The 26,223-nt window shown below is 39.7% G+C and overlaps 1 protein-coding gene across 3 annotated transcripts in view; it reads left to right on the top strand.

Annotated features, from left to right (window-relative positions):
- Positions 1–26,223, top strand: part of LOC122557217 (BCL-6 corepressor-like protein 1) — a 167,762-nt gene that overhangs the window by 111,731 nt on the left and 29,808 nt on the right. For all 3 annotated transcript variants that reach the window (XM_043704668.1, XM_043704669.1, XM_043704670.1), the window contains 4 exons: positions 919–1,202; positions 2,720–2,995; positions 16,364–16,530; positions 18,066–18,211. In XM_043704668.1, coding sequence (XP_043560603.1) covers positions 919–1,202; positions 2,720–2,995; positions 16,364–16,530; positions 18,066–18,211 — 873 coding nt within the window. The remainder of the gene's footprint in view (positions 1–918; positions 1,203–2,719; positions 2,996–16,363; positions 16,531–18,065; positions 18,212–26,223) is intronic.

Below are 26,223 nucleotides of genomic sequence, written 5' to 3'. Positions count from 1 at the left end.
TATTGCTTCCTAGTTTGAGAGTAACTGTAAACATCCCTTAGATTAACCAAGAATGGTGTAGTTGACCTGTTTTTAAAAAAAAAATCTTATATTTGGTGTGGCATTGTCGCCAATCTCTACTTGCCCTTGAAAAGATATTGGTCAATTGCTGCCTTGAATTACTGTAGTCTCATGTTGTATGTGTCCCTAGCATCTAGGGAAAATATACCAGGATTTTGATCCAGTGATATTGAAGAAATTGTGATTATAGTTCCAAGCCAAAATATTGTGTGGTTTGGAGGGAAACTTTCAAATGGTGGCATTCCCATATGTGTGTTGCCCTTGTCCCTCTGTACGGTACAGGTTGTACTTTTGGAAGGTGCCATCACAGGCATGCAGTGCATCTTGTATTTGGTGCACACTGCTGTTTCTTTGTGTTGTGGTGAAAGGAGGGAACATTTATGGTGGTGGATTACATGCTAGTCAAGTGTGCTGCTTTGTCTTTGATGCTATCAAGCTTATAGTTTTGGATCCCTGATTCATCCAAATGAGTATTCAGTCACATTTCTGACTTATGCCTTCTGGTCAGACAATGGGGAGTTAGGAGGTGAGTTTCTTGCCTCAGAATTCTCAGCCTCTGAACTATTTACATGTGATCCAGTTAGGTTTTTGGTCAGTACTTGCCCTCAGGGCTGTTGATTGTGGGTGGGTGAGGGGAGGGGGAGTGATTGTAAACACATTAATGTTGAGGGAGATTCTGTGATGTACAGCATCACACTGCTCATTTGGTGCTATGTGAGATCATATTGTGCAGATACCAAGTGTGTGTTGTAATTGAGGTATTCGGGATCTCAATAGATTACAATTTCGTAGAAGCTTACAGATGTAGAGCAGAGCTGGAGTCTAGTCAAGCTAATTATAATGAAGTGTTTATTTTAGGAACATGGACACCTCCTACTTCACCACGGAAAAGGCTTGCTCTTTCAGGCACTTTGCCCAGTGCTGATTGGAATCTGAGTGTCAGACACAGCACTCCTGTGTCAGGAGGTTTACGAAAACGTAAAGAATCTTGTAGTACAGGCTCTCTCAACTTGAGTCACATATCCGAATCTCCAAGCCAGTTTCAGTCAGAAAAACCATCAGGAAAACGTAAATGTAAAACAAAGCATATTATTGGACCCCAATCCCCAGACGAAGATGCAAGCAACCAAGGAAGACACAAGGTAAGAAACTTAAAGCAACGTTCTTTGTATGATGCTTCTAATATAGAAAAAAATCACTTAAGCTGCTTTACAGATGTTCAATTAGTAAAAATGGATGCTGTGCCAATTAAGAAGGCAAACCAAAAGCTTGGTCAAAGATATGATTTTTTGGAAGAATCCTAAAGGGACATGCAGAGATAGAGGCGTTTAGGGAAGGAATTCCAGAATTTCTGGTCCAGGGCAACTTATGTTTTATCTGAGATCAAGAGCGATATTCTGTTAGCTAGACTATATCATCAATAATATCAGATCACATGGAACTGGAATTTGAATGAAGAAGGTCCTAGTGCAGTCCTGCTGCAGCATATTTACAATAGCTCATTTTTATTCTTCAGTTTGCATTGATATGGTGCCCAGTTCTCAGCTGTATAAAGCACCCAGAATCCCACAGTATATTAGAACAACTGAAGGAAGATCCACAATGATGGCATAAAGAGCACAGGCAATGCATAAGAGACAAGAGTCCGACGAATGGGTAGTTAGGTGGGTTATTAGACTGGATAATGTTACAGAGAGAGGAAGAAGCAAGGCTGTGATGCAATGTAAACACAAGGATAGAATTTTGATTTTGAGATATTTGGGAACCTGGAAACAAAACATGGGAGAGAGGACAGTGGTAATGAACAGGTTGCGTTTGATCTGAGATAGGATATGGCAGCAGGTGGGCTGAATTTTACTGACATTGGCAGATACAAGTAGAGCATGAAAAATAGTTTAGTCTGAATCACAAAAGGTTGGATGAGATTTTCAAATTGTTTATTTGATTTTAAGAATAGATTTTCCATCTTAACAAAATGAAACTAAAGTGTTTTAATGTATCGACTGTTATTGCTAGGCAATCTTGGTGTATAAATGTTCAACATGTTAGTGTATAGTTATTTGACCTTGAATTTTAATTGCACTTTTATTTTTTAATTGTTATCTCTCAAATGATTCTTATATTCAAAGTCATCAGATTGTAGATTTAGTATAAAGCCAATTATAGCTGCTTGCATTTATTCCATGAGACATATATAGTATCCCTACAATGTGGAAAGAGGCCATTCAGCCCATTGAGTCTGCACCTATCCTCTGAAAAGCATCCCATCCAGACCCACCCCATCCCATAACCCAGCACTTACCATTGGCTAATCCACCTGGCCTGCAGATCCTGGACATTAAGGGGCAATTTAACATGGCAAATACACCTAGCCTGCACATCTTTGGACTATGGGAGGAAATCAAAACACCCGGAGGAAACTCGCATACGTGTGCAGAATGTGCAAACTCCACACAGTCACCCAAAGCTGGAATTGAACCTGGGTTCCTAACAATGTGAGACAGCAGTGCTAACCACTGAGCCACTATACAATATCTTCCTGTAAGTTAAATATACAATGAAAAGGAAGACATTCAGTTGAGTTGTTTAATAAGATTGTGGTATTAAATCATTTTCTTTGTCCTATTGATTGACCTTTCAAATAATTATCTTCTAACAGATTAAAGTAAGGCAAAAACGCTCTCTAAAGCGCTCAGCATTAATGCTCGATTCTGATTGGAGCCCATCACCAAAGAAGCAACGTGATCATTCAACCCACTGGAAAAAGCGGACATCTTCAATTACTCCTGTAAAATATGCAACAGTGCCACGGTCACCATGTGCTCAAGCAGAGACATCTGCAGGCCAGCAATCACAATCTGAAACACGAAAGTTAATAGTAAATAAGAATGCTGGCGAAACATTGCTGCAGAAGGCTGCACGATTAGGCTATGAGGTAAAAATTGTAATAACATAGTATTAACCTTTTTAATTTTATATATCTTCTCAGGAGGACCTTGTTCTTTCCAGAGTCTTCCCTACCATTCAAAACTCATTTTTGACATCTTTATTAAACCTCTTCTTTGCTATGTGGTCCAACTGAATGAATTGCACATGTGACATGTCCTGCCTAGTTGTCTCTAAATTACATTGGTGTCTTATATTCTAGATAACTGACATTTTGATATATGCTGGAAAAGTGAAAGTGCACCAAAACGTCTGCTGCATTCATTTTAATTCAATTGCATTCTTTTCATTAAGTTCAGGTAGTAACTTCATTTTTTTCACAATAATGCAACTTGCTGAAACATGTTTTATCTTAAAAATATATCTAGCCCCGATTGTTTTCTTCACTAGGCATAATACTATTTTACAGTTGAAAACTTAATTTCTGAAAGGATTCAGGATCACTTTGGAACTGTGATATTTGTGAATTATGTACTGTTATGGCCATGTGCCAAGCTTGTCCTCAGAGTGGTCTGTGGACTGAGAATTTATATAAGCTTGTTTGTAGCCTCTTGTGATGCTTCTATTTTGAAATAAGCAGCAGAATAGCTTCATGCTTTAAACAAGATAAAAGACTGGTTCATTACAGAGCTATTGTTGAAAGTTATTTCAGTAAGAAGTGATAAATATTTGCTATGTAACGATGCTGTGGCTTTCCTGATTTATTTTGTCCTGATTTTTTTGACAAGAGGTTGTAGGGTAGAGGTGGAGAGCTAGCCACTGAAGACCAAGGCTTATGAGGCCTTGGGTTTTTTTTTAAAGTTGGAACGTTAAAAGCAGCCTGCATCTGGCCAGCTCTCTCAGACCAAGCTTTCAAGTTTTTTTTTAAGTTTAGCTTTAAACCAAAGCTATTGGTGTTGCAAAAGAGTTGAAAGTTTCAGTGAATGTCTCCTAGCTGCTACTCTCTGAATTTTCTCTTGATGTTTTTTCCTCCTGGATTGGAGAACTACATGTGAGAATCTGTGTTTGAATTTTCCTTTTTGCCAAGATGTGTGTTTGTGGAGTGTTACAATATCGGAACAGATAATTAGCAATAGTTACTGTATTTATTATTCTGTTAAGTTTCTGATGCAGTTAGGTTATTCTAAATTTCTCTTTCTTTGGCGCTGTTTTTTAACGACAGTGTTTAAATAAATTGTTTTGCTTAACATTGGGAATAGCCACTTTATACTTGCCATTAAAAATAAGAGGTTAGGGTCTCGGTTGTCTTCTTCAAATATTTTGAGGGCATCTGATCTGCTCCAAAGCAAATTGTAGGCTCTATAATTCCAGGTTGGGTTTAAGATTGTTGGACTCAAAGGCTGCAACTGGTAATTGTTGGTGTCTTTTCTTTTGGGTATTAAATTAGGTTGGTTTAGACAGGGTGTGCCTTGAGTAGTAATGGCTCTTTCAGTCATTAAGAGTTTTCTGGGAGAGGAAGAAGTGACTTTGGGAGATTTATGAGAAGTGAGCAAAGCAAACCCGTTGGAATTGGCAAACAAGGTAAACAACATTGGGATTGGGGTTGCTTGTGTCTGTGAGGAAAGGGGAGATGGTTGTGGCAGTTGCGCAGCATTTCAGTTGCAGGAAATGCCATCAGAATATTTGGAGATGGCTAAAATTCAATTGCAAATGAAGCAGCGTGAATTAGATGCAAGAGAAATGAAATGAAACTGTTTTGAATTATAATTAAAAGGAGAGGAAAAAGAAAGAAGAGGAAGGCTCTCGCAGAAAGAAGAAAAGCAGAAAGAGAGTTTGAACTTAGATGTTGGCAATTAGAAAGGAGAGTTGACTTAAAAGGGCGGAGGTGAAGATAAAAGATAGGCTTGGTGAAAAGTCGAAATGTGTGGTGCTGGAAAAGCGCAGCCGGTCAGGCAGTATCCGAGGAGCAGGACAGTCGATGTTTCAGGCATAAGCCCTTCATCAGCAATGGACGATAGTGATGGAGAGCAATCCCATGGGCCTGGTGGGAATTTATTCAAATATGTCCACGCATTGCCTTCTTTCGATGAGAAGAATGTAGAAGCCTTTTTCATTTCATTTGAAAAAGTGGCTAAACAAATGAAATGGCGTGTGACCATGTGGGTATTATTGACCCGAACAAAGTTGGTAGATTGAGCTAGTGAAGTATTTGCATCACTATCCGACGAGGTATCTGGATAGTACTAGGAGGTGAAGAATGCCATCTTAAGTGTATATGAACTAGTGCCATAAACCTACAATGTTTCAAGAATTTAAGGAGAGAGCCTGGTCAAATGTACATTTGAGTTTGAAAGGATCAAAATAATTAGTTTTGATAGGTGGATAGGTAGATCAAGCATATGACGCATTTAGACAATTATTATAGAGGAGTTTAAAAATTCACTTCTGAAGTAATAAGAACTCGTGTGGAAGAACAGAGTTAAACTGCAAGATTCGCAGCTGAAATGGCCGATTGATTGAGTTGGTTCTTAAATCAATGTTTGGCTTCCAACATTAATTTCAACAGATAGAAATTGGGGAAAAGATAAATTTTTAGTTGGCAAGAGAAAAGGAGATCTCATTAAAGATAGTTTACCACAGGATAAAAAGGAAACCCATGAGGGGGAAAGAGAAGTGAAAAAAGCGTAGGTGTTTTCACTGCAATAAAGTAGGCAGCATGAAGTTGCAGTACTGGTAGTTTAGGAAAAGCACTGCGAGGATAGTTGTGGAAAAACTGGATAAGCCAATGAATTTTGTTGAAGTGGTAAGGGAAAGCAAAGTGGAAACTAAAAAGCTGCACCAGAATATACAGTCTGTTTAGGGATTGGTTGAGAAGAAGGTGTCACACCTGCTTAAACCATTTATTTACAGATGTAAGGTTAACTCGTATTTGTCAGGAGGAGCAGGTAAAGAAATTACAATCTTAAGAGATACAGGAGCATGTCAGTCATTGATGGCGAGAGATGAGATATGTAATTGAGAAGGACTATTGCCAGAAAAATTGGTAATGTGTGGAATTAATGGTGAGACGAGAGGGACTGTATTATGTAAAGTGAGATTAGAGTGTCCAGAGAAAAGTGGAGAACTTGTGGTAAGAGTACTTGAGGAATTCTCTGCTCCAGAAAAACAATATGTCCTTGGTAATGATATAGCTGGATCTCAGGTGGGAGTGCTGCCTACTGTGGTTGAAAAGCCAGTGAAAAATCAGGCAACTGCGGTATTACAGGAAGTACATCCTGGGAATTTTTCTGATTGTGATAACAAGGTCACAAAGCCACAGGTTGAAGCAGGAAGAGAAATCAAAGAATAAAGATAAAGAAGTTGAAGTACAATTATCAGAGGCTATGTGTGATCAATTAGATGTGAAAAAGCATGAATAGCTGGAGGGCAAAGTGGATATTGTTAGTTCAGAGAAATTAACTGAGTTACAACAGAAAGATGAAAAACTAAAGCAGTTGTATCAAAAAGCATTATCTAAAGAAAGATATCCCAAAATGCTACTATCTTAAAAATGAGTCTTGATGAGGAAATGCAGAAGTTTGCGTAATTGGGCTGTTGACGAATGGTAGAAATTTTATCAAGTTGTATTACTGATGGGTTATAGAAAGGTGGTGTTGCGGGTAGCACATGTATTACACATAGGAGGTCATTTTGGAGTAAGGAGAATCCAAGCCAAAATACAAAAGTGTTTTTTTACTGACCTGGACTGCATAAGGATTTAGTTGAATTTTGCCACACAAGTCATACGTGTCAGATAATTGGAAAACCTCAGGTAATGATAAAACCAGCACTTTTCCATTCCCTTATTAGAGGAACCTTTTACAAGGGTCTTAATTGATTGTGTAGGACACCTACCTGAAACAAAAAGTGGGAATCAATATTTGTTGACCATAATGGATGTGTTCACTAGATTTCCTGAGGCTGTTCCATTGTGCAGTATCACAACTGAAAGAATTGTAGAAGAGTTTTTTTCACAAGGTACGGACCACCCACCGACATATAATCAGATCAAAGGTCACATTTTACATCAAAATTATTCCGGAAAGTTATGGATAACTTAGGAATAAAAAATTCAAATCCACTGTGTACCATCCAGAGTCACAGGGAGCATTAAATTTTAAAGACCACGTTAATGGCTTATAGTCAGGACTCTCCAGAGGATTGGGATAAAATAATTCCATTTTTACTTTTTGCAATTAGGGATGCACCAAATGAATTACCAAATTCAGTCCATTTGAATTAGTTTTTGTGTATGGGATGAGAAGACTGCTGAAATTCCCTAAGGCAAAATTGGTGAGTCAGAGTTCAGAGACCATATTTGGACTACGTGTCAAATTTTAGGGTAAGATTAAACAGAGTGGATGAGTTGGCCAGAAAACATTTAGAAGTAACACACCATCTGATGAAAAAGGAAGCAGACAAGAAATCAAAAATTTGCAATTTTGCTAGTGGAGTAAAAATGTTGGTGTTACTTCTAGTGGTAGTTGAACCTTTAAAAGTAAGGTTTAGTGGACCTTATCAAATCGAAAGGAGGTCGAGTAAGGTGAATTATTTGATAAGAATACTTCATAGAAAGAAATTTCACAGATTATGTCATGTGAATATGCTTAAAAGAAGCTTTGATAGGGAAGAAAAGCACAAGGACAATGTATTGTAAACAGTAACAGAGTGAAGAACTAAGTTCAGAGGATTCTGAATTGGTCATTCCTCAAATTAAATTGGACGATGAGGAAGTTCTCAAAAATTGGGATAAATTATTGAGTTATCTTCCAGAAGAAAATCGAAATGACTTAAAAGAGTTATTACAATCACGTGGGAAGATATGTGGGAATAAGCTGGGAAGTACTAATCTAATTAAGCATAATGTAAATATAGGAAATGGTATTCCAATTAAGTAACATCCTTATAGACATAACCCTCTAAAGTTCAAGTTCAAAAAGGGATTGAACGCATACTTCACGACAACATAATCAAAGTGAGTTACAGCAACTGAAGTTCATCCGTAGTAACGGTACCAGGACCAGATGGTACCCAAACATTATATGTGAATATTGCCAAGTCAGTGCAGCTACAAAGTCTGATTCATATCCTATTTGGAAGACTGCATTGAGAAGGTGGGACAAGCAACTTATATTTCTAAGTTGAACTTACTCAGAGGATACTAGCAGGTACCTTTATCTGAAAGAGCAAAAACTATTTCGGCCTTTGTGACATTGAATGGACTATACCAATTTAAAGTCATGCTATGAAAAGTGTGAAGGACACATTTCAAAGACTAACCAATAAAGTCACTTCTGGATTACTCAATTGTGCATGTTCATCAATAACTTGGTGATTTTTAGTCACACATGGAAGGAACATTTGCAGCATCTATTGGAATTATTCGATTGACTTCAGGAGGCAGGCTTAGTGATAAACATGACTAAGAGTGAACACGCAAAAGCACAAGACATGTTCCTAGGACATGTTATTGGACACGGACATATGGCCCCATGGAATGTGAAAACAAAGGTTATTGCGGAGTTTCCCATGCCATCAACAAAGGCGACAGTACGATGATTCCTAGGATTGAGTGGGTTTTATTAGAAGGTTGTACCGAATTTTAGCAGTGTGGTTGATCCACTGACTGCCATACTGAAGAAGTGCAGAACATTTCAGAGAATGGTGGACTATCAGACTGATAGCCTGAAAGTTGTGTTAACCACTGCCCCAGTGTTAGCCCCACCTAATTATGCAAAGCCATTCAAAATGGCAATCGATGTGAGTGATGTAGGTTTCGGTACTGTACGCTTACAAGAAGTCAACTAGAAGATCGAAATACCTATTGGGTATTTTTACAGAAAATTGAATACTCATTAACAGAAATATTCCACAATTGAGAAGGAAACCTTGAGCTTAGTGTTGGCATTACAATATTTCAGCATTTATATTGGCAGTAATGTGTCTGAAACAATTGTAAATACTGATCATAATCCATTACTGTTTTTGGAAAAATTCAAGGACAAATTCCAGACTGTTTAGATGGAGCTTATGGTTGCAGCCATTCAATCTGCAAATTATACACATGGTTGGGCAAGAAAACATAATTGCCATTGTGTTGTTGCGACTTTGAAGTAAGACAGAGGTGTTCGATGGCAGGAGTAAACAACAGAAATAGATTGTAGTACTGAATGTTTCCATGGTTAGAGTCAATGTAATGTGTATATATATTGTAGTATACTAGTAGAATAAGACTAAAGGTTTTAAAAATGAAGTCATCTTTGTATATCGATTGGTTCTTGATTTTTAAGAGAGCAGGTGTGATGATGCCGTAGCTTTCAAGAGGTTATTTTATCCTGATTTCTTTTTGGATTAACAGTGGAGCGATAATACCACATGGTCTCTGCCTCCCCTTAATATGTCATTGATCATGAGTTCAGTAGGTCCTTGTGCGGCTAATCAGTCAAGAGGGTCAAGTTCTTCGGAGTGATGATCACCAACAATCTCTCCTGAACCACTCATGTCAATGCAATGGTCAAAAAAGCACAACAACACTTCTTCTTCAGGAGACTAAGGAAATTCAGCATAAGGACCCTCACCAACTTTTACAGATGCACCATAAAAAGCATCCTATCTGGATACATCACAGCTTGGTACAGGAACTACTGTGCCCAGGACCATGAGAAACTTCAGAAAGTTTTGAACACAGCCCAGACCATCATGCAAGCTAACCTCCCAACCATTAACTCCATCCACACCTCTCGTTGCCAGCCTACGTTATCAAAGGCCTCTCCCACTCGGTTATAATCTCTTGCAATCTCTTCCGTCAGGCAGAAGATACAAAAGCATAAATACACGTACCAAAACGTTCGAGAACGACTTCTTCTCCACTGTTAGACTTCTGAATGGACCTCTCATATTTCAAATCTAAATACTGATGTTGCTTCTTGTGCACCTTCTTTGCAGCTGTAACTTTGTATTCCTTGCTCGATTTAATCACCCTATGGTGTGATCTACCTGTACTGCATGCATAATATAAATCAAATCAAATCAAATTCTCTCATTTGAGTGCTTTCCATGAGCTGGGGGACAAAGCTGTGCTCTGGTAGTCATAACGTAGAAATTCTAAGCATGTCCTGGCCTGGTGGGGCTGGTTTTGTGATCTTGGCGTTGATGCTGGTACTATTAGCTGCTTCAAAGATGCTGATGTTAGTAAGTCTGACTTCCTAGCTGATGCAGAGAATCTGTCTCAAACAGCGTTGATGCTACTTCTTAATGTTATTGGGAAGTTATTAACATTTGTCTAAACATAGTCCAAGTTTCTGAACCGTATAGAAGAATCAGAAGGATCTTGGTATCAGCACAATGTCACAATCAAAGACTCTTATCCTTAAGCACGCAATGCTGAGCTTTTTATTCTAAACTATTCATTCACCTTCATCTGCTTTTGGTTGTGTTTGATTAATGCTGGGGAGTGTATGAGCTGGTAGTCTATCTGACAGTCATCTGCAGTATTCATCATTTTGGGTAATGAGGACATCCTTTTTAATTCATTCATGGGATGAGGGCACCGCTGGCTGGACCAACATTTATTGCCCTTCTTTGATTGCCCAGCAGGCAGTTAAGAGTCAATCACATTGACGCGGAGCACATGCAGGCCAGGTACAGATGGCAGTTTCCTTCCCTAAGGGACATTTGTAAACTAAATGGCTTTTTCCCCTACAATCGATTCATGCTCATCATTTCGACTCTTAATTCCAGATTTTTAAAATTTGAACTTAAATTTTGCCATCCACCCAAAACATTACCTGGGTCTGGGGACTAACAGACCAGTGATAATACCAGTAGGCTATGACCTCCCTTTTCGGTCTCAGATGATCAAACTATGATGTAGTCCATCATGTGGGAGAATGTGAGGACTGCAGATGCTGGAAATCAGAGTCGAGTGTGTGGTGCTGGAAAAGCACAGTAGGTCAGGCACTATCCGAGGAGCAGGAGAATCGACCTTTCGGGCATAAGCCCTACATCAGGAATTAAGTCCTCAAGGACAATTCCTAATGAAGAGGTTATACCCAAAACATCAATTCTCCTTTTCCAGCACCACGCTCTCGACATAGTTCATCATGTGTCAGTGCTTTGATCATGGTTGCTTCCATGTCTTTTTGGTGGAACAGTGTGTTGGTGATGACCAGCTGATGTTCAGCACATTTGGCTAATTGAATCCCATTGGGTTTGGAATTCCCAATCCGTTCCTTTCTGGTGGTTCCTTTCCAACCTTGGTGTTGAAGTCCTCAAGGGTGATAATTTTATTTTCTTTAGGAATGTTGGCGAGTATGGTATCCGGAGTGGAATAGAAGTCTTCTTTGGACTGGTCTGTGTCACCAAAGATTGAAGACATCCATGATGTTGTCTGCTAGTTATTGGCAATTTGTAGTCGTAGAATCATGAGGTGATTGTTGAATCCAACTCGGAGAGTTGCTTGATGAGTTCTTGATCATGAATCTGATTCCATGCACCCTGGTTGATCATCATCACCAGCTTTTTCCCTCAGCTGCCCCTAATTTGCTCTTCGAGTCTCCTGCAAGGCTGTGATATCAAAGTTGAAGTACCTGAGTTCACAGTCAACAAGGGCAGTTCTTCCTTCTGGATGATTGTTTTGCCTGTTATCCCTGAGGGTTTGCATATCCCAGATTCCAAGATTGAGTTTGACTTTGGTTTTCAGATTGTAGGCAGATGAGCCTGCTAGATGCAGTTTTCCAGTCAGGATGATGATGGAACAAGCTGTTTTTAAGGGCACTTTTTCTGGCCACTTCCCCAATGCGGGGTGAGTAGAAAAGATCCCGAAAAGTCTGCTCGGTCATGAAGAAAACTGCTGAAAATTTCTCCTGTTCAAATTTCAAGACTGAAAAAACTGAGTGAACTCCGCTGCCTATGTTTCGCTCCAAAGCTCAGGACTTCCAGACCTCATCATCCTGTTCCTGTTTCCTCTCTCCGATCACTGCAGGCATTCTGTTGTGTGTGTCTGGTGAGAGTTGAATTCTTTTTGTGTGGAACATCTTTTTAAAATATGAGAATGCAGACACATAGTCCTTAACAGAGAAGGTAGTTCAAGTAACAAGGAAACCTCAATGACTAGGCATCTTCCCACTGCTGCAGTATTTATCTGGTATTGCAGCCATTGATATCAGACGAATGTCTTCTGTCTGGAATGCCACTGGGGGGTTGTTTTGGATTGTGCTTTGCCTGGTTCCTCCCCTCCAACCTTGCCATCATCGGTCACCCTGCCAGGAGTTGAGAACTCCTGATGGCTTCGCTCTTGGGATCGATGGAACACTTTCCCTAATAGCAAACACAGTACAATGTTTTGTCATTTTTTTTCAATATGGGAGTATCACATGTTGGAAACTTTCAAACAGTTTTAAGACATTATCTTTTAAAGAACAACAAGAAAACCAAGGAAATAAATATACATTTGCTTCTGGGAATAAACAGAGTCTTTTCACAGAAAAGAAATATACAGTCAAGGCATGATCATTTCATCCAAATCACTTCCATAGGAGTTGGGTGTCATTTAAGTTCTATCCGAGTGGTTGCATCCAGTACTGCACTGTTCTGTCGTGGTGAAGATGACGTTCCTCCTGCTCAACATCCTGATCTTTGTCCTCGGATGATTGTTGCTGCTCTCCTAGTTCTTCATTGTTCATCACATAAGCTCTTTGTCTGCTCCAGTTGTACAAAACCCAACATGCAAAGATTAATTGGCATACCTTTGTCGGTACTGTGCTGCAATTCCCGCTCCCACCCGACCTCATCTTCAGGTGTTCTAGCATCTACCCCATGGTGATCGTGATCAAAGAATGGGCTCTATTGTTTCTAATCTCACCCTCAGTTCGGGGAGCCGTAACAGAGCCAGCAGCCATGGTTGCAGAGGGTATATTTTGACACCAGTAACCATCCCGTAAGGCTTCCGGTCATTGAAATGAAGCAGGAACATGTGAGTTCTTAAGGGTGTTGGTGTCGTGGTAGTTTCTAAGGTACCAAATTCCAAGATATGGTACCAATGATCACAGATAACTTATATTGATGTAATGGTAAACTAGTTGTTGGAGTGCCTTTTACTGTCACAAGAGATCACTATTGCAAATGCAACAATATAGTAATTGCTAGCTTAAATCATTTGAGCAACATTAAATGATCAAATGATGAAGAGTAGTCACTGTGATGACGTAAGCAAATGCTGCACTACATGTAGGTACAGCAATGCAATAAATGAGAGAAAATATTGAATAGTATTGGTTAAGAGTTCCAATATGACTAAGCCAGTATGCTTGAATAAACACATTGACGTGCATTAAACAATTTTGACAGCAAGCTAAAAAGCAAACATTAGGTTTTGACTCCAGCCTGGAGAAATGGTACTCTTGTGGCATTTTACAGATATAGATCAAATACAACTTTAATTAATGGGCTTATAACATAAAATGTGCTGAATGGCAGCGAGTATATGATGGAAAAGCAGAAAATGGTGAAATATTTAGTGATTAGGTAACACGTGGGCAGCACGGTGGCACAGTGGTTAGCACTGCTGCCTCACAGCGCCAGAGACCCGGGTTCAATTCCCGCCTCAGGCGACTGACTGTGTGGAGTTTGCACATTCTCCCCGTGTCTGCGTGGGTTTCCTCTGGGTGCTCCGGTTTCCTCCCACAATCCAAAAATGTGCAGGTTAGGTAAATTGGCCATGCTAAATTGCCCGTAGTGTTAGGTGAAGGAGTGAATGTGGGGGAATGGGTCTGGGTGGGTTGTGCTTCAGCGGGTCGGTGTGGACTTGTTGAGCCGAAGGGCCTGTTTCCACACTGTAAGTAATCTAATCTTAAAAAAAAAACAGTGGAGAAAGGAACAGAGTTGATTTTCCAGATTGATCTTTTGTCAGAACTACAAAAGGTTAGAAATGTTGCATGGACTTGACAGATCAAATGGTCTCCTGTGTCATTGTCACTCTAAAATGACTCTATAACATGGAAAAAGAGACCAAGAAATCCCATCTGTGAGAACTTGTTCCAAGAGATTCCCGAAAGAAAAGTAGCAGTGTGTTAAATATTAATTCAAAAGAAAAATACTGCCATTGCCACAGCACACCAATGCCACAAGTATAGTACGCAATTGCTGGTATGCAATAATGTCGCTTATATGCAAGGCAGTTTGATGAAGCTGAGTTTGCATGTATTCCCCTTGCAAAATAGAGTAATTTAGTATTGCAGACCATGCATTAAAGCTCAAATTTAATTTCAACTACATGAAAAAAAACTGACTGCTCTGTTTGTCCAAATAAATCGTTGGGAAAAACTGACCACAGTTAGAGTTTCATAAGTACTGTTCCATGTATGCCTGTTTGTAAGTTACCTTCCCTGATCCAGTAATACAAGATGAACATTGCTTTGCTAACCCAATACTATTGGAACTGGATTAACAACTGTATGGTAATGTTAAGTCACAGGGCTAAAGAGTTAAGGAATTCACGTGCTTTGTGTGTAAGCAAATGTTCTTTGCTTTTGTTGCAAAGATCTCAATCCTCACTTTTCCACGTGAATTTTAATTGAAATTTATTAGTTTCCAATGTGATCTGGTCTTGAAATACATCATGTTTTGTAGTCTGGAATTTCTATCACTAGATTCCTGGCATTTACTTCCAAATTAATTATATCTTACACAGTCTTCTTGTGGAGTTTATTGTCCATGGTCCAACAGATTTCTTATCAATGGAAGTTTGAAAAAAATAGTTTTGCATGGTGAAGCAACCTGCCCCATGACTAGCTAATTGGACAGAAAATGATGAAAGAATTAAAGCCATCTTCAGAGAACTGGTACAGAGAAGATTGGCTTTAAGTAAACAATAGTCTGGAATAATGTACTCTGGTCATTTTCTTCAACTATAGATACATTCCTGAACTTTATGCTAAGTGAAGATGATGTTTTAAAAAAAATGAAATTACTTAGAGTTGTGAAATAAGTTCAAAGGTAAGGATTTTAAGGTGAACAGTACAAATAGGCTTAAGAAACCCAATGAGAAAGAATTGAGAGGTATAGCAGGAAAGTGGGTAGGTCAACCTTGTTAAAGCTGTTGTTAATTTTCCACAAATTAGAAATGTTCTTACAATTTTGTTCATTGGACGTGCAAAGAAACATGGCATGAATTTTACCTTAATGTTGTTACCTAGTTTCCTACATGTTATTCCAAAATTGTCAAGCTCAAATTTCACAAAAGGAAATAATATATTGGACATTTTCTTTTTAATTAACCAATGTTCCTACACCATAAATGATAGGTTCCAGTATACTATGCAAAGTTTGCTAATTCAACTAATGTAACCTGAGTGATATAACTTAGAGCAGCATCCAAGGGTTGCAAGGGAAATAAACCAAACTATATTCCCTTTCTTCTGTACTGTTCAACAGCTCTACTGGAAAATTCATTGTGGACATTAAATAAGCAAAGGATAAATTTTAGCTGAAATACGTTTCACCATTTCTAGCATTAAACAATAAATATTTGCATTGATCGGACACGCTTTAGGACCTCAGGACATCCCAAAATGCATAGCACTCATCAGATGTTTCTGAAGTGTACTCACGACATTACAATAAATATGGAGATTAAAACTGATCATAAGATAATTAAGTGGTTTTATTGTTTGAGGAATAAATGTTCCCTCGAAAAGCAGGAGAACTCCGTTACTCTTGTTTGCATTGTGCTATTTGATCTTTTACAGCTACTAAGACGCCATTGATTTAGCATCTCATCCAAAAAAAGTGCTTTCAATATTGCACCAATTTCTCAGGCAATGTCAACCCAGATTACACATATTTAAGTCTCCACCGTAGGGCTTGAATTCCAGACTTTCAAATTGTAAGATCACACACAAAAGAATGGCCATTTTGGCCAGGGAATAAAAACTAACTAACACATGTCAGTGTTGGTAACATGTGGAGCTGGAAAAAGCACAGCAGGTCAAGCAGTATTAGAGGAGCCGGGAAGTCAATATTTCAGGTCGGAACCTTCCATCAGTCCTGATGAAAGATCCCAACCTCAAACTTCGACTGTCCTGCTCTTCTAATGCTGCCTGACCTTGTGTGCCTTTTTCAAGTCCACACTTTATCAACTCTGACTTTCCAGCATCTGCAGTCTTTACTATCTCCGAGTAGCACATGTCAGTATCTCAGCAAAGTAACTGAGCACATTAAGGAGATAAATTGTATGTGGATTTTTAATTAATTGGTGTGATTTGAATCTACATCTGTCTTCCAAAGTGACAAGCAATGGTCAGAATTTGTCCTGTCGTCTTATCAAATGGATTTTTTCTGATACGTTTATAACATCCTGCATATTTGATCTCTCATGTAGGATGTAGTTATCTACTGTTTGGAGAACACCATTTGTGATGTCAATCACCGGGATAATGCTGGGTATACAGCATTGCACGAAGCTTGTGCACGTGGCTGGCTTGATATTGTCACACGGCTCCTGGGGCATGGAGGAGATGTCAACTGCAGTGCACAGGATGGTACCAGGTAAGGTTGCTATAAGTGATTTTAGTATTACGAATGTTGTACGTTCTGCAGTGATAACATTAGCATTGGAGAAGGAAGGTCATTCCCAGAATTCACTAAAAGCAATTACAGTACAGATATAGCACATTTAGAAATGGAACAATCCTCACAATGGTCCTCCCTGTAAGTCTGTCTGTGTATTTTGGATCTGCATTAGATGAAATCCTTAAATATATTGATGTTGATCATTCCATTAAATAATCCTCATGTCAAGAGAGTGCCTGTACTGCTTAACATCTAATCATATAAATGTGTGACACAACGTGCAGCAAATGTGTTCCTTTATGCTATAATGAACAAATGCTGTCATTCACATGAACTGAAAACGTTAAAATAAAATAGGGCCACTTACACCTTTTCTCAGCAGTATTTATCCACACATGTTTTTCTGCTCCCTCTTCATTCTGGATACCAAGGATTGGCAACCTTGGCTGCTGATTTAAACTTTATGTTCCAATCTCTGTATGATTCATTTTAATAAGACTATCTTGATGCAATGTAAGAGGATTTTTAACCTATCAAGACAGTTTGGTATCTGTGCATATAGCAGGTTTAGTCAGCTGAACTGCTGGTATTTGAAGAAGCCAACAGGCACCCTCTAACTTCCATTTTTAACCTTTGCATGTTCTTCAAAATGTGGCACATTCACAGTGGCACAGGTAGATCTGCCATTTATATATGTTAAGTGCTCACCATGTGAAATTTGAGTCCCAGACTCTGACTTTGACTCTGGGTCTCCTGGACTTTCTGACACTCACCAAGTAAAACAAAGGAAAACCACTGTGGGAATACCAGAACTATTCAATTAATAGACAGCAAAAGCTTTTGACTCTGAAGTCTGACAATTGTTTCCTTGCCGAAATGAAAGGATTTTGCTCACAAGGCATTTTCTGATTGTGTGTGCCTTCACTACTTTGGAGGTGATACCCAATATTTTTAAAGGTTATTGCTGGAACCATGAGGTTTCTTGCCTTTGATTTCCACTTCCCAGCTGTCATTCATTACAGCAGTATGGGAGCAGTTTACACAACTTAACCGTGGACCAACAATGAGGATTGAGAAGAGCAGCAATAACACCAATAGTTGCAAGAGCAGTATTTGCAAGAACAACAGCAACCGCCTTCTCAATCATCTGCAGTTCCTCAGGAAAGAGGAACCAACCACAGAGTTCCACATTGCAGGCAAAATTAGCTTCCTCGACATTGCTGAGTACAAATGCTCAGCCTTGCTCTCACTTTCCCAGCAGGTATTGTTGACCTGTTTGAGTTTATTTCCTGGTTGAAGATGCTTTCTATTCAAAAATGAAGAAGTCTTTATGTGGTAGGTAATCTTATTGTGTTACGATGTATCATATATTTGCAATAAGCCCTTGTTGGCTCACTATGTTCTGTAGTATTGTCCTGTTGCTGATTTCTTTTTCTAATTATTAAATATTTTGAGCTACAGTTGACATTACAACTTGATTTTAAATACAACTTACCGTTTTTATGTTTTAGACCTATTCATGATGCTGTCGTGAATGATAACCTGGATGTTGTCCATGTTCTTCTGTCGTATGGTGCAGATCCCACCCTTGCTACCTATTCAGGTCAGACGGTTCTGAAGATGGCTCATAGTGAGCCAATGAAACAGTTTCTTTTAGGTATGTAGCCTATGCTACTCACTTAATATCCAAATTTGTAATGTTTCAATTTATTCAGACATAAAATATATTTTGACGTTTTCAATGTGCTCATGATACGTGTGACAGTCAGCAAAACAATTTTTTTATTGTAATATGTCAGAATGAAGTATTTTTGAAACATTAAGTTAAATAACAATTACACAGAGCTAATTTATATGGTATCCCCTCCCTCAAGCATTTGAGCTCAAATGAGGACACACATACTAATGCTTCAATTAAATATTGACAGAGTACTGCATTATCTGAGGTGCTGTCTTTCAGATTAGACGATAAACTGAAGCCCCATCTAGCTATTCATCTGGATGTAAAGTAGCACATAACAGAATTCAAAGATTAGGGAGCTTCTTCTTCTTGCAACATTTGCTCCTCCTTTTTTTGTGAAAACATGCTGTGCACAAATCAGCTGCTGCAGTTGCTAATGTAACAGTGATTGTAGTTTGAAAGTACCTGATTGAAGCACTTGTTTTGAGAGTGTGAAAGGGGAAATGAAAGAGCAAATGGCTTTTTTGGGTCTGGAGTGATTTTTATATAAACTACAATATTAAGTATATAAACTTAGATCAAAGAAAATTCCATTAACATAGCTGTGGCACTTTTTCAATTGGTTAACGCCAAAAGATGTAGGAGCAGAAGTAGACCATTCAGTCTATCAGGACTGCTTCAGAATTCAGTGAAATCTCAGCTGATGTAATAATCCCCAACTCCACTTTCCTGCTTATTCCCGTAAATGCTTGTTTTCTTTAGTGATTAAGGGTCTATCTCAGCCTTGAATGTACTTAATGACTCAGCCTCAACAATCCTTTGCAGTAAGTAATTCCATAGATACACTGAGCAAAGAAATTCCCCCTCATTTCTGTTTTAACTGTGAACCCTTTATTCTGAAATTATACCCCCTGGACCTAGACACTCTCGCCAGGGGAAACGACCTTTCTTCATCTACCTTTCAAGTTCCCTATGGTTCTTGTATATTTCAATAAGATTGTTATCATTCTTCTAAATTCCAGTGAATGCAGGCTCAAGCTACGCAACCTCTCCTTGCTTAGGGAACCTTCTGTAGACTGTCTGCAATGCCAGTATATCCTTCGTTAGGTATAAGGCCAAAACTATTCGGTGTTCGAGCTGTGTGGTCTGACTAGTGCATTGTAAAATTTTAGCAAAGAGTCCCTACTTTTACTCCATTCTCTTTGAAAAAGGGACCAATATTCCATATATTTTCTCTATTACCCACTGAACTTGGATGCTAAGTACTTGTGATTCATGCATGAAGAGTCCCAAATCCCTCTGTTCTGTAGCTTTCTGCAGACTTACTCTATTTAAATCCTATTCAGTTCCACTATTCATCTGGCCAAAATGCATAACCTCACATTTTCATTTACCAAGTTTTTACCAACTTGTTTAATCTGTTTGTATCCCTTTAGAGGCTCTTAGAGTCATCCATACCACTTGCCTTCCCACTTATTTTTGTGTCATCTGCAAACTTGGCCATAAAACATTCGCTTTCTTCAAGTCCTTTATATATATATTGTAAATAATTGTCACTTCACATTTATCCCTTTTGCTGATCTACTCGTTACAGGTTGCCATTCTAAAATTGTCCCCCTTATTCCAATTTTCTGTCAAAGAGTCATACAGCATGGAAACCAACCCTTCAGTCCAACCAATCAATGGCAAAAGTTCCTAAATTAAACTAGTCCGGCCTGTCTGTGCTTGGCCATTTTCTCTCCAAACTTTTCCTATTCGTGAACTTATCTAAATTTCTTTTAAACATTGTAACTGTACCTGCATCCACCATTTTTGCTAGCAGTTCATGCCACAAACAAACCACTGTCTCTTTGGGAAAACAAAAGTCAAAACAACAGCACTTTTAAAAGGGAGAAAGACAGACAAAGGCAGCAAGCACATGGTCTGTAAGGGAGAGAGATAAAGAAATCCACACTGCTAACTGACACAGCAGTGAATCTGCGCACTTACGGCTGTTTGATTTCATGTATTGCTGGACATCACAGTGTCTAGGAAAATTTAAGAAACGGCTAAATTCACGACTGATCTTGGAGGAGCCTGTTTGGGAGAGTTCACAGCACAGAAACAGATAAGTAAATAGTTTTAAGTATAGCCTTGCTGTAAATCTATATTAGTGAATAGAGTGGGTTCTTCCTTGATTATATGTTTTTATTGGGATCTGTCTCTTGATTAAATTTTAAATATAAGCCATAAGCATTAAGTTAGCCTGGAGCAGTGTATTGTAGAGCAATACGATGGTGCTAATTTCTGAGTCTATAGAATGGAAGGAGCAAAATGGCATTGAGTAGAATTATATGCTCTTCTTGTCAGATGTAGGAGGTTTGGGAGGGTTTAAGGGTTTCTGAGGATTATATTTGCAATAAATGTCATTGGTTGTGATTCCTGTCAGATTGAATGGATTTGTTGGAGTGACAGTCAGAGGCAATAAGGAATTTACAAGACCTAGGGGGTGTGATGGATGGCAGTTATATGAAGTGATAAAAGCCGCACATGCAGTCAGGTAGATGGGTTAACTCCAAGGAAGGTAGGAGAAGTGGGCGGATAGTACAGGAGTTTTCTGTGGCTATCTCCATCTCAAGTATGCTGTTTTGGAAAATGTAGGGAGTGATGGACTTTCAGGGGAATGTAGCATGAACAGCCAAGTTTCTAATATCAAGGTTGGCTCTAATGTAATTAGAGGTACGTCGGGTTCCAAGAGATCAATTGTGTGAGGGGACTGTCTCTAGTCAGGGATACAGACAGGTGTTTCTGCAGCCAGCAGTGAAAATCAGAATGGTGTGTTGCCTCCCTGGTGCCAGGATCAAGGATGCCTCCGAGAGGGTGCAAAATGTTCTCAAAGGGGAGAGGAACCAGCAGGACATCATTGTATACATTGGTACCAACGACATAGGAAAGGAAAAGGATGAGATTCTGAAGGAAGAATGTAGAGAGTTAGGCAGGAATTTATAAAGGAGGTCCTCGAGGGTAGTAATTTCTGGATTACTCCAGGTGCTACGAGGTAGTGAGGATAGGTATAGAAGGATAGAGCAGATGATGCATGGCTGAGGAGCTAGTGCATGGGAGAAGGATTCACATTTTTGGATCATTAGAAGCTGTTTAGAGGTAGAAGTTACCTGTACATGAACGATGGATTGCACCTGAATTGGAAAGGGACTAATATACTGGTGGGGAGATTTGTGAGAGCTGCTCGTGAGGATTTAAACTAGTAAGGTGGGGTGTTGGGGAGGGGGAGCCAGGGAGATAGTGAGGAAAGAGATCAATCTGAGACTGATACAGTTGAAAAAAGAAGTGAGTCAAACAGTCAGGACAGGCAGGATCAAAGCAGAGAACAAGGTAGGACTGATAAATTAAACCTCATTTATTTCAATGCAAGAGGCGAAACAGGGAAGGCAGATGAACTGAGGGCATGGTTAGGAACATGGGACTGGGATATCATAGCAATTACAGAAACATAGCTCAGGGATGGACAGGACTGGCAGCTTAATATTCAAGGATACAAATGCCTTCGGAAGGACAGAAATGGAAACAAGAGAGGAGAGGGAGTGGCGTTTTTGATAAGGGATAGCATTACAGCTGTGCTGAGGGAGGATATTCCTGGGAGTACATCCGGAAGATATTTGGGTGGAAATGAGAAATAGGAAAGGGATTGAATTATAGACTCCCTAATAGCCAGGAGGAAATTGAGAAACAAATTTGTAAGGAGATCTCCGCTATCTGTAAGAATAATAGGGTGGTTATGGCAGGGAATTTTAAATTTCCAAATGTAGACTGGAATGGCCATAGTGTTAAGGGTTTAGATGGAGAGGAATTTGTTAAGAGTGTACAAGAAAATTTTCTGATTCAGTATGTGAATGTACCTACTAGAGAAGGGAAATAAGGCAGGGCAGGTGACTGAGGTAACAGTGGGAGAGCACTTTGGGGCCAGCGACCATAATTCTATTAGTTTCAAAATAGTGATGGTAAAGGATAGACCAGATGTAACAATTGAAATTCTAAATTGGAGGAAGGCTAATTTTGATGGTATTAGGCAAGAACTTTCAAAAGTTGATTGGGTGCAGATGTTTGCAGGTAAAGGGACGGCTGGAATATTGGAAGCCTTCAGAAATGAGATAATGAGAGTCCAGAGACATTAGATTAGATTACATTACATTACATTACAGTGTAGAAACAGGCCCTTCGGCCCAACAAGTCCACACCGACCCGCCGAAGCGAAACCCACCCATACCCCTATATTTACCCCTTACCTAACACTACGGGCAATTTAGCATGGCCAATTCACCTGGCCCTGCACATCTTTTGGACTGTGGGAGGAAACCGGAGCACCCGGAGGAAACCCACGCAGACACTGGGAGAACGTGCAAACTCCACACAGTCAGTCGCCTGAGGCGGGAATTGAACCCGGGTCTCTGGCACTGTGAGGCAGCAGTGCTAACCACTGTGCCACCGTGCCGCCCACTATGTTCCTGTTAGGGTGTTAGGGTGAAAGGAAAGGCTGGTAGGGTAGGGAATACTGGATAACCAGTGCAATCAAGGGTTTGATTAAGAAAAAGAAGGAAGCATATGTCTTATATAGTCAGGATAGATCGAGTGAATCCTTAGCGTATAAAGGCAGTAGGAGTATACTTAAGAGAGAAATCAGGAGGGCAAAAAGGGGACATAAAATAACTTTGACAAATAGGATTAAGGACAAGCCAAAGGATTTTTACAAACACATTAAGGACAAAAGGGTAACTAGGGAGAGAATATGGCCCCTCAAAGATCAGCAAGGCAGCCTTTGTGTGGAGCCGAAGGAGATTGGGTAGATTCTAAATGAGTATTTTGCATCAGTGTATACTGTGGAAAAGAGCATGGAAGATATAGAATGTGGGAAAATAGATGGTGACATCTTGAAAAATATCCATATTACAGAGGAAGAAGTGTGAATGTCTTGATGCGCATAAAGTTGGATAAATCCCCAGGACGTGATCAGATATACCCTAGAACTCTGTGGGAAGCTAGGGATGTGATTGCTGGGTGCCTTGTTGAGATATTTTTTATCATCGATAGTCACAGGTGAGGTGCCAGAAGACTAGAGGTTGGCTAACGTGGTACCATTATTTAAGAAAGCTGGGTAAGGACAAGCCAGGGAACTATAGACCGGTGAGCCTGATGCTGGTGGGTAAGTTGTTGGAGGGAACCCTGAGGGACAGGATTTACACGTATTTGGAAAAGCAAGGACTGATTAGGGATCACCATGGCTTTTTACGTGGGAAATCATGTCTCACGAACTTGATTGAGTTTTTTGAAAAAGTAACAAATCTGATTGATGAGGGCAGATGGATGGATGTGATCTATATGGACTTCAGTAAGGCGTTTGACTGGGTTCCCCATGGGAGACTGGTTAGCAAGGTAAAATCACATGGAATACAGGGAGAACTAGCCATTTGGATATAGAGCTGGCTCCAAGGTAGCAGCCAGAGGGTGGGGGTGGAGGGTTGTTTTTCAGACTAAAAGCCTGTGACCAGTGGAGTGCCACAAAGATCGGTGCTAGGTCCACTACTTTTAGTCATTTATATTTGATTTGGATGTGAACATACGAGGTATAGTTAATAAGTTTGCAGATGACACCAAAATTGGAGGTGTGGTGGACAGCGAAAAAGATTACCTCAGATTACAACAGGATCTGGACCAGATGGTTCAATGGGCTGAGAAGTGGCAGATGAAGTTTAATTCCGATAAATGCAAGGTGCTGCATTTTGGGAAAGCAAATCTTAGCAGGGCTTATACACTTAATGGTAAGTCTTAGGGACTGTTGCTGAACAAAGAGACTTTGGAGTGCACGTTCTTAGCTCCTTGAAAGTGGAGTCGCAGGTAGATTGGATAGTGAGGAAGGCGTTTAGTATGTTTTCCTTTATTGGTCAGAACATTGAGTATTGGAATTGGGAGGTCATGTTGTGGTTGTGCAGGTCGTTGGTTAGGCTACTTTTGGAATATTGCGTGCAATTCTGGTTCTTCCTATCGGAAGGATGTTGTGAAACTTGTAAGGGTTCAGAAAAGATTATAAGGAAGTTGCCAGAGTTGGAGGATTTGAGCTACAGGGAGAAGCTGAATAGGCTGGAGCTGTTTTCCCTGGAGCATCGAAGGCTGACGGGTAACCTCATAGAGGTTTATAAAATCATGAAGGACATGGATAGGATAAATAGACAAAGTCTTTTCCCTGGAGTGGGGGAGTCCAGAACTAGAGGGCATAGGTTTAGGGTGAGAGAGGAATGATATAAAAGGGACCTAAGGGGCAACTTTTTCACGCAGAGGGTATTGCATGTATGGAATGAGCTGTCGGAGGAAGTGGTGCAGGCTGGTACAATTGCAACATTTAAGAGGCACCTGGATGGGTAAATGAATAGGATGGGTTTAGAGGGAAATGGGCCAAGTGCTGGCAAATGGGACTACATTAGGTTGGGATATCTGGTCGGCATGGACAAGTTGGATCAAAGGGTCTGTTTCTGTGCTGTACATCTCTATGACTCTATGTCCTTTTAAAATCTTCTTGCACCTTAAAAGTATGCCCCCTAGCTTTGAACTTGCCCACCCTCGAGAAGAGATCCTTGTCATTCACCTTATTTATGCCCCTCATGATTTTCAATGACTTTACCCCTCAACCTCCCAAACTTTCATAGAAAAAATCCCAGTCTTTGCAACCTATTTTTATACCTCAAACCCTCCGTTCCCTGCAAACTCCTGGTAAATCTTTTCTGAAACCTCTCCAGTTTAAAATATCCTTCATATAAAAGAGTGACCTATCTTCTATTAGTTCGCCAATCCTCTATCCATCCTAATATTCCACCGCTAATACCATTGGCTCTTGTCTTTTTCAGTAGTCTAATATGTGTTACCTTATCAAACACTTCTTGGAAATTCAGATATATTGCATACACTGCTCTATCTTTACCAATCCTGCTTGTTAACTTCTCGGAAAGCATTCTACTAAACTTGTCAGAATAGTGACACTGAAGGGGAAAAATACTGAACCTCTGTACCATTGGAGTAAGCCCTAAAACAACACAGGGAGAAAGTGAGGACTGCAGATGCTCTTTGACTAGAAACAACACAACATAGTCAACATATGCACTAGATCTTTCTCAATCGGTGGAAAAAATAATTCTATTAGACCTTTTAGCGCAGACTGAAATTACAAACCTGGTTTATTAAACAGCTCAGATAATTTAAGAATAGAACATTGCAGTCTTGATTTCTTAATTTTTTTTGTACTTATTCAGATGAATGGGAAAGATTTCGAGGGATATGAGCCAAATGCTGGCAAATGGGATTAGATCAGTTTAGGATATCTGGTTGGCATGGAGGAGTTGGACTGAAGGGTGTGTTTCCATGCTGTGTAGCTTTGACTCTATGACTCTATTTCAATCTTTGGAAGCACTATGGTGTGGGGATCAAAACTGGACACAGTACTCCAAATGGGGCCTAACCAGAGCTTTATAAAGTCTCAGTTGCGCAACAGTGCTTTTATATTCCAACCCTCTTGAGATAATTGAGATAAAGTAAAAGGACCTTGTATAGTTTTTTTAACTTTGCTTTGGAAAATGAACTTTTACAATCATGGTGAAATTAAGACTTTACATTCTTTAAGACCATAAGACATAAGAGCGGAAGTAAGGCCATTCGGCCCATCGAGTCCACTCCGCCGTTCAATCAAGGCTGATGGGCATTTCAACTCCACTTACCCGCATTCTCCCCGCAGCCCTTAATTCCTTGTGACATCAAGAATTTATCAATTTTTGCCTTGAAGACATTTAGCGTCCCAGCCTCCACTGCACTCTGTGGCAATGAATTCCACAGGCCCACCACTCTCTGGCTGAAGAAATGTCTCCGCATTTCTGTTCTGAATTTACCCCCTCTAATTCTAAGGCTGTGTCCACGGGTCCTAGTCTCCTCACCTAACGGAAACAATTTCC

This window comes from Chiloscyllium plagiosum, chromosome 15 (assembly GCF_004010195.1).
Source record: "Chiloscyllium plagiosum isolate BGI_BamShark_2017 chromosome 15, ASM401019v2, whole genome shotgun sequence".
Classification (NCBI taxonomy): domain Eukaryota; kingdom Metazoa; phylum Chordata; class Chondrichthyes; order Orectolobiformes; family Hemiscylliidae; genus Chiloscyllium; species Chiloscyllium plagiosum.
Note: the sequence above shows the minus strand (reverse complement) of the source record. Positions and strands in the feature narration are given on the sequence as shown.